Here is a 10,004-nt window from a genome sequence, read left to right on the forward strand (position 1 = left end):
TACCTATACCACAAAAAAGAGTACTGTCTCGTATAATACAGGACGGATGGTAACCGTACCTATACCACAAAAAAGAGTACTGTCCCGTATAATACAGGACGGATGGTCACCGTACCTGTACCACTGATTGTTCAGCTTCAAGTTTTTACGATATAGATCGTTTATGTAGGCAGATAAAACCATTAAATTGTATTACCGGTTTACATACGATACACAGCAGTGAAAACCATTTAGATCGGTGCTTTATGATGCACATTTTCCATACCACTAATTGTTCAGATATAATTTTTTTACATAACTGCTCTATGCATGCAGTGAATATACAAATATTTTTTTTTTTTAGCTCCCAAACAACTAATTTCAGATGCAGGAATGGGTTAAAGTGAAATTTGGTGATGTTAATGAAAGGTTTTAAGTCTTCAGCTTAGCCGAAGACAGCACTGTCCTTCTTTGTTTTCTATTAAAAAATGAAGAACGACATCTGTTAACTGTGGCTCATTAGAAGAGATTTTTTTCTGCTCTGCAATTTTCCGCGTTACCAATTTGCTAAGCAACTAAATATAACTGATAATAATAATAGATTGGTGTTTGGCCGAGCTTCTCCTCCGACTTGTGGCGTGCGCCTTGATGTTGTCACACAAAGCGGAGGGACCTACAGTTTTACAGAAATACTCTCGGAGGTTTGCCATAGCCTGCCGAGCGGCGACCGCTGTTAAGAGAATACCTTTTTTCTATATTTTTTGCGATGTTGCTTTGACCAGGCAACCATACGTGGAAAACAATATTTGAACAAAGTGAGGAACCAAAGAACTAGGATAAATATATGCAATTTTTTTTAGTTATTGTTTATTTTTGTTCAACGGGAAACCCACAACTAAGAACTGTGTTTTTTTAGTTATGCCTTTCTTCCAGCAAACAGATATGTACATAAGTGCACAAACGTGATTTTTATAGTTCAACTGTGATTTTCTGGGATAGATCTAAACTTAGTTCCGTGATATAAATTTTTTAAATTTTTTTTTTGTTTGTAATCAATCGATTATGGATAAGGAGTGCCCTTAACGCCTACATTTAAACTAAATCGAAAAAAATCGTTACATCAGAACATAATCGGATTGATGTGTGTTAATAAAGAAATTTGATGAGATGTGTTTATCTACGTAATATTTATTTTTTTCTCAATTGTTTGCTCTGGACGCTTATTATAAATATATTTTAGTAATCTAAATTTCAGCTCAACGATATACTATAATGTACATGAATGAAAATCTTTTACATTAATAATAACACCTACTACCTACAAATGAGGAATTTTTTTTTATTCATGTAGAAATAAATACGTAGTGGTTCATTGAAAAAAATATACCCCCTTTGCAAACAAAAACAAACTTGAAAAGCTCTTTTTCCCGATAATAAGGCCATATAACATACGTATTCAGCAATACACAGTTATGAAGTAAACTCGATTCTTTTACATTTTAAGCATTTTATGACTTCAGACGTTGTCAAAATGCGCAGATAATCCAGATTCCAAAGGGGTAACAACTAATAGCGAAAGGAAAATGTTTTCTTCACCAATCCAGAAATTTCTTTCTTAGGCATCTAAACAAAAAAGAAAAGCGGAATCAAAAACGCTACGAATAATAAATAATAGGACATGCAAGTGTGCATGTCAAATCAGCTAAACAATTAAATATGTAGCATTGATGAATAGTGTTTTTCTTTTCCGTTTGATTGACCGTTTAATTGGTTGATTGAGCGATTTACTTTCGCTTTTCACACACTGCCAGTTTATTGTTGTAGTTATTGTAATCATCAACAGGTAACGTTGCATGGTCCGGAGTATTGATTATAGATTTAAATAATTTATACGATTCCCATACATACATATTTATGTACATTAGACAGTATCATCTTACAAGCAAACAAAAAAAGTTCGCGGTACGCGATTTCGAAATTTTTTTTGGTCGCACCGAGGGGTAGCCTTTTTACATTTTTCGATTTTTTAAATACATATGTAGTTCTACTCGAATAATCGGAAGTATTTGGATCTAGGGCCGGTTACTCAATATCTGGTTAACACTAATCTTTGATTAAACATCGATGTTTTACCGGAGATTAGTGTTAACCATGCAACCCGGAACCTTAAGTTGAAAGGGTGGTACGAAATTGCCTTTCAAAAATAGCTTAGACTTAAGGGTGTACGGCGAACTTTTTTTCTGATACGATCTAATGTACATATGCATGTATGCACATTAGGGTGCAACACCCTCAAAGTTAAAAAAAAAATCGGTACTGTTTTCCATTGCTATAATAAGATTTATTATATTTTAAGACTGCGGCCAAAGTTTTTTTCGGAAAGAGATTAAGATTTACGTGAGCTGGATATATGTATTTGAAAATTATAAATTAAATTAGTTTTTAAAAATAGTTTTTCTAAAAAATCACCTAAGTTAATAGAGTAAAAGTGAAAAAGGTCTGCATAAAAATGTTTAAAACTTTTATCAACGGAATTAAAATAATCAGATTTTTTTAGGTATTTTCAAATCGGTCCAGCTCACTTAAATCTTAATAATTTTCTGAAAGATTTTGGCAGAAGGCTTAAATTATTTAAAAAAATTATAATTACGGTGGAAAACCCACCACGATTTTTACCGATGCACCCTAATTTAAATACGTATGTACAATTTTTAATTTTTGCAAAGTTGATTTTCCCCCTTAAGCATACATAATGTCACGCTGACGAAATTCCACGCCCGTGTACAGAGTACAGGCACGTTTTAACTAGCGGAAAAAATGCTGTTATCATCATGAACAAACATAGTACACACGCCCATATCTCACGGCAAAAAAAATCTATATTGATTTTGACAGCTTTTCCACGTGAAATTGGAACAGACTTTCTGAACATTCTGTTCTAAATTTTTTAGTTCATTCTCATCCAGTTTCAATTAACCTCTGGGGACGGACACAAATAAGTATTGGGGTGGATGATATGAGCAAGGCTCTGAAGCAAAGCAACCTGTAGGAGCATGTCCAGGCGACCACATTGCAGTGGTACACTGATTGCTCTAAAACGCCAAAAAGCTTTGGGGTAGACATCTGTTGCTCGGGAGAATTCATAGCTCTGTATGTAGGCGCATTAATATAAGTATTGTACAAAAGTTAGGGTCCAAAATTAGACAAAGATATTTCAGCACTGATTTCATGGGCTGATGCCATATATCCCAGTGGCTTTGTAACGATTTCGATTCCCATTCAACTGACCACCGCACAAAGGGGCCAAATCCAAGTTTTTTTTTGCAAAAACTATTTTATTATTGTTATAAAATAAAATTAATTACAATTTAGAAAACAATAAAAGGAAGTAAAATCACTTTCTTTTTTAATATTTCAACGATAATTTTTTTATTATTATACATTGAAAAAACTAACTATAATTTAGCGAACAATAAAAAATATTAGCACAATGTGTACATATTTATTAAATTTGCTACATTTTCAGGACGACGAAAAGCACAAAAACATGCGCAGGTTTTCATTAAAGTTTCCTAAAAAGAAAGCTTCATGTACTAACAACTAAATAAGCTCCAATTCCCAAACATGTTATATCGATTTCAGAAAAAAGAATCAATGCATTTTATATATCTTAAAAAATTCTCTATATTTTAAATAGTTTTAAAAGTGTTATTCAATCGCATACAACAAATATTTATCAAACAAATGATCAACAAACCTGCAGGTATTAGTTCCATATTAAAACAAAACGCACACTAAAAGCATCATCTTCATATCTTCGATAAACACGTTTCGGTATTGCTGCCAGTGATCGGACGTAATAAAAATTCTCTGTGGTAGATTCTGGAAAAAAATGTGGTAGATCTCAGGTTTTGTTCAAACTTTTTACAAAAATTAAAAAACGGTTTCACCTAAACTGCAAAATTTTTAATTAGATTCTCTAGGAAAAACTTTTTTTAACTTGGGTTTTGCCGATTTTGACAGTTCTCAAGTAAAAGTAAACAACGCCTTTATTAGTTCTTTTTATAAATCATAAATTTAGCATTTTAACACAAAAAAACTACGTTTCCCCACGAAAATTTTTTATTGAGAAATTGAGAAAATTCACTGTTTGACAGTTTCTTTTCTCCTCCCATTCGGCTTTGTTTGCTTTTACTAGAGAGATCTCATCGCCGCCGGGAATGCGAAATTTTGTATACTATCATTCTTGTTATTGGGGACACGAATTTCGATACGATACGATACCACATTGACATTCTTGCCATTCGATACCGATACCTTTTACTCGATAGTTTTCAAACGATATATATAAAAAATAAAATGAAATCGTCAAAACTTAAAAACTCTGGGAATTGGGCAAAACTATTCTAGTAATATTTGAAATATTTAAGGTTAATTTTCCGAATTCAAAAATGTAAAAATCTGTCCTGCTTTTTTTTATCAGCCGAAGTATCTGACGTGACTTTACCTTACTAAGATTTCTATTGAAAGTTTTCTTGTTAATATTGTTTTTAAACAAATTTTTAACGCAAATAAGATATGAGTTTTAGCCGTAGCTAGGGCTCGATTTCTTGCAAATCTATGTCGTACTATAACCTTCTTACTTACTGTGGAATTTATATGTAAAGCAATATGGATATATTTTGCGTTTTAAAGCGCAGAAATGTGTACTATCTTAGGTTGCAATGTGACGCGCCTTCAGTGATGTACTTATTAAAATGTTAATTCTTAATTAGAAAATGAGACCAATATTCAGATTTAATTTTTCGAATTTTGTATCGATATTTGGAATATCGAGTCTTTTTATTACTACTTACCCTTCGGTTCGATATTGTGTCCCTACTGTTTATCACATAGTATTTAGTGTTGGACAATTTTTGCTCTTGAAATTAAAAAAAAAATAAGGAAAATCATGTAGAGCTAAATTATTACTACTCAAAAATGCGAATATGTGGTAGATTTTAGATCTTGTAGAAAATGTGGTGGATGCTCAAAAAAGTGGTAGATCTAACACAATGTGGTAGAAGTCCGATCACTGATTGCCGCTTCAATCAGAGTCAGTAACTATGGTCGGCATAGACTTCATGACGTCACAATTGTTTTTGTGCTGAATCGTGGGAATATTTGACAAATTTAATACCCAGTCTTTTTGCTGGCTATACACAATTTTTGTTTTTAAATTTCTGCCAAGAAAACGTACATTTGGCCACTTTGTGCGCCGATTGAATCGATTTTTTGCCAGTTTCCAGTCTGATGGCAGAAGGTCTGCACTCTTGGCATTCCATCTCCTGTTCAACGATAGTGGCTAAGGCGTTTATGAGTCCTAAGCGCAGCTGAAATTTTGCAAAAATATGATTTACTATTTTTGAAAAGCGTACGACTCCAAGGTGGGACGGGCCCTTGTTTCCTAGCTTGGAAGCCATTATATCTATAAATGAAATTGTATGTCTATTTTAGAGCGAATTTCGCCTGAGCACTGAAATGATCAAAATTTTAAAGACAAAGTTGGGCATTAAATATTACCCGTGTCTTTATATTAATATTCGTATTCATTTAGTCTATTTGGCATGCAATTTTTTAAATGGCAAACATTTTTTTTTTTCATTTAAATGCTTAGTAGAAATTTGGTATTGTAGTAAAAATGCCCATTCGTAGTAAAATAATGATTTTGGAGCTCAATATGTGCATTTTTTTATTGACATTAATACATTCCATAACAGATTGTCTACTTGGGTGCCTTCTCCTGCGAAGTGTCCTGGATACTGGAAGCGCACGGCAACTTGCCCATCTCATCCTACATACTATGCACGCAATTTTTTATAGTTTTTGTGGCAACAACAATACTCATACATGGACTGGTCACCGGCTTGCCATGGGGTCTGTTCGCGTGGTCAGTGATCATAGGTCTACTTTCAATACCGGAACTGATATTGGTCATGATTATGACAACACAGCATTGGGTAAGATTTATATGTATATGATTTTATACACCCTGCAAACCATTTATCCAGAGTATTCTGAGTTGTAGAGAAATTTTAAAGAACTCGTAAAGATCTCATCTGATTTTTTGCCGAATTTTCTAAAATGAAATAAACTGTGCACACTTCGATTCTTTTACGAAATTTCGGAAGAAAATCGGTAAAGCAATTAAAGAATAATAAATGCTTCTATTTGAATAATTTCTTAAAGACTTTTTTCAGACTTTTCTTTATTTTTCGTACAAAAATTTCTTTACGAGTTCGTGTCAACCACTTCATATAATTTTCTTTGCCGATTCGTAAAAAAAAATCGTTACAGAAATGAGATACTCCTAAAGATTTCATTAAGATTTCGGGAACTTTGGTTTGCAGCGTATGTATCTTTTCTTGTGTGTTTGCTTATATGTAAGTACAGAAAAGTGTAGACTAATGCTTAAGCAAAATTTGCTAGCAAAAAATATGAGAGCTTATAATAGCTTCAATAGTTACGTTTTTATCGAAAGTTTTCGCTGCTTTTTATGACACTTATTATTATCGAGTTTTTGCTAACGATTTCCTTTTTACGTTTTTTCTCACATTTTTATTTCTCAGGGCTTACAATCGGTGCATGGCCTTACTGAGTTGATTTCATACCTTGTACGACTGGTGATAAATTGCTTTGCGTTGATTTGTGTGATACCAACTGGTATAAGGTAAGAGCAAAAGTTGAACCATTTACATTACATTTATGTAGTATGTGAATGAAAAAAAAGAAAAAGAAAAACACTTAATTAACATAAAAAATACTATGCCAGTGGCAGTAACCTGTATTGAAAGCGCATGCATTCGCATAACCACGCTGCGCATTCAAATTTTACTTTCGACCTTGCCGAAACTCGCTTTTAACACACATTTTGCAACTGGTCTAGGAAACAAGTTCGATGGCGGCAGGTGTTGCATGCCACAACTTGGCACTGTAGCTTGGGGCAAAACGAATTATAGGTCAATTTTCAATAACCGAGTGGGTTGTTTATTCGCAATGAGTGTTTGACAGGTGCGTGGTATATGGCATGAAAAATTGAAAAAATCAAATCAAATCAAAAAAAATCTAGCAAATCGTGTGGCCGAAAATAGTTGCACCTCAGCAGTTTTGATTCAAATTTGAGCATTTGTTTCGTTTTATTTTCGATGTAAAAATGAAACCTAAGCTCCCATTGCAAGTACAAAAAAAAAGTATTTTTATAACAGAGAATGAAAATCAGTAGAGTGTGATTCTGGCAAGAAAGAGCTTCTAATAAAGAACCATTTACATAATAGGTGACCAAAGCTGAATGGGCCAGCTGGTCAGACTTCTCAAAGTTTTTGAATATCACCGCAGGTAATGCGTTTAATGAAAAGGACTGCGGGCCAATATATTAAACTAGTGAACCCGCATGGCGTTAAGACGCCAAAATTGAGTTTAATATTTTAGTATTTGAGCATGTTTTTTTCTCAGGTTGCCCGAAAAAAGTAGTGCGCACAGGCTCCCTATTGAAAATGCCTAACAAAGGTCTACATACAAATAATTATGTTTAGATAAAAACAAGAACGGCATACATATTTCTAGGGTATATGAAGGATGCTTAGTTTTTTCAGATATGTAGGTTCTTGTTTGCGATGTATTTATCACGAATTTTCGAAAATTTGTCATTGTTGGAGTTCTCAAAGCCATATTTTCCAACGCCGTTGAAAAATTTATTTACCTATGCAAATGAATATGCTGCTCTATGTCTCTGATTAAAAGGAGTTTTTCAAGAAACAAATCAACATTTTAGTAATTTTTTCCAAAATTATTTTTTTTGTTAACCTAACACCTGCCTTCTTACAAATAATCAATTCCCTTTAATCAAGTACGAAAAACTCGAAGCGTCTCTGTCATTTGACCAGCTTAATCGAATGCAGTTGGTCACATTGACATCACCTCGAACTTTTTGAAATTAATTGCATTGCGTAATCGTTTAACAAAAGCCTTATGTGGCTAGGCTTTTAAATATCCTTAGCATTTACTAAACTGAGGCAAAATAAATATCGCAAATTTAACTTGCTTCTCGTATAATAGAGTAGATTCACTTAACACCCATTAACTATTGTTGATCTAAAAATATTGTATTTCCTTTATGTGGTGGGCTTTTAAATTTATATGCAAAGAAAGTGACTTCAATTTCACATCACGCAAAATTTATGTGAATTTTCCCTATGGCTATGTTTGCTATTTTCTATTTATTTTGGGTTTTTTTTTCTGCTAAGTATGCAACAAAAAACCGATTTCTATGTAGGAAAGTAAAAGTGCAATTAAAATGCTGATTTATTTAGCAGTGAAACTGCGTACTTAAGTAAAGCAACATAGAAATTGTCTGTGCGCTACAATTGCACATTTTTGATAGAAAATTTTTATTATTTGCCTTTTCTTATTAACTTTGGTAAAAGTTTCGTGCACATATTTGTGTTGGTATTTATATAAAATGCATGATAAATGAAATAAGTTAGATTATCTTTAATTAAACTTTGACTAAACTTCCTACAAGTTCGCTGCTTGAGTCTTTTGTTGGTATTCGTTTTTCTACACTATTTATTACGTACATACACTTTCTTGCAGGTGGCGCCGCGAGTCACAGGTGCTGACACAGCTGCAGGGTTTGGCCACACGCCTCCAATTGCAGACACCGCCGCCAAGTGTGCCAATAGTCAAGGCCGATTCGCGTCGTTCCAGTAAACGACGACAGAGCGGCGGCGCTTTTGAGAATGCCGGCTATGAGGTGAGCGAACCAACAACGAAGATCAATATGTGCGGCCCGCAAGCGCAAGGCCTAAATGCTGTGTACAACAACAATCAGCTATTTGGCTCTCAAAATGAATTCAATGCTGCAACATTCACACCACAATACATGCAACAGTTCAGTGGCCATGGCGGTTATGGAAACGGCGGTGTGCAAATGCGCAACGGTAAGCCGCCAAGATGATTAATTAGCGCCGTTATTAAAAGTGATTAACGAAAAAAAAAAAAACGTTGCTAATTTTTTTTTCTTCTTTCATTCCAATTCTTTAGGCCATCGCGCGCAATCATTGATGGATTTGCGTTGCACACTGCCCGGCATGTATAATCCACGCTACGTGCTCGATACGGAGGACAAGAATGGCAAATACTTCAATATAACCATCGACGATCTGAAGCACAGCATACAGGATTCGAATAAACATCATCCGCCACCTTCGTTAATAGGTTCGGTTAATGATCCAATTTACTGCTCAATCGAGCCAAAGCAACCAACACCGCCACAACAGCGGCACCGCTCACCGGAGAAGTTACCGCAAGCGACAACAACAACAAAGTTGACGCGCAATTGCATATCGCTGGAGAATTTGGATGGCATTGCGAAGGTGCAAAGCGAATTGGCTGCGTATGGGAATAATCTGTTGCAGAACTATTCACAGCAACAGCAGTACTACTTGGCCATGTTGAGCGGCTATTTGAATCCGGTGCACGGCAGTGGCATCTATCGACGGCCGTCGAGTGGTTCGGTTGCGGGTCCATTTACGGGCACCGGGTTGGCGCAGCCACTGCCGCGCAGAAACTCTCAACATTTGCAATACTATGGCGGCTTCGATTATGCGAACTACACGAATCCCTACATAACGGCGAACAGCAAATTGTCGTTGGGCGATGATTCCGACGATTATCGCAAGTATCGCGACGTGGCGCTGTAGATGCAAAAAGTCGGGTGCATAGAAAATAGTTATTAGGTTATGTTGTCTTAAGGTGCTAGAGCAACAGTCAATAATGACTTTAGGTTAGGAATTTAGGTTAATTTTGATGCGAATATTTTTAGGAAATTGTTATAGAAATAATATATAAGTACTGATCGAGATAAATTGAGATGCAATTAATTATTTTAAATGAAATTTCAAATAGAATAAAAAAATAATAATAAAATAAAATAAAATAAAAAAAATAAAATAAAATAAAATAAAATAAAATAAAATAAAATAAAA

At 34.5% G+C, this 10,004-nt stretch overlaps 1 protein-coding gene across 3 annotated transcripts in view; it reads left to right on the forward strand.

The window, feature by feature from the left end:
* Positions 1-9,955, forward strand: part of LOC118742849 — a 29,722-nt gene extending 19,767 nt beyond the window's left edge. For all 3 annotated transcript variants that reach the window (XM_036475247.1, XM_036475248.1, XM_036475249.1), the window contains exons 4-7: positions 5,739-5,978; positions 6,588-6,688; positions 8,611-8,957; positions 9,061-9,955. In XM_036475247.1, the coding sequence (XP_036331140.1) occupies positions 5,739-5,978; positions 6,588-6,688; positions 8,611-8,957; positions 9,061-9,719 (1,347 nt within the window). In that variant the 3' untranslated portion in view covers positions 9,720-9,955. The remainder of the gene's footprint in view (positions 1-5,738; positions 5,979-6,587; positions 6,689-8,610; positions 8,958-9,060) is intronic.
* Positions 9,956-10,004: the final 49 nt, after the last annotated feature.

This window comes from Rhagoletis pomonella, unplaced genomic scaffold (genome assembly GCF_013731165.1).
Source record: "Rhagoletis pomonella isolate Grant_MI unplaced genomic scaffold, Rhpom_1.0 Rhpom_scaffold_00007, whole genome shotgun sequence".
In the NCBI taxonomy this organism is placed as follows: domain Eukaryota; kingdom Metazoa; phylum Arthropoda; class Insecta; order Diptera; family Tephritidae; genus Rhagoletis; species Rhagoletis pomonella.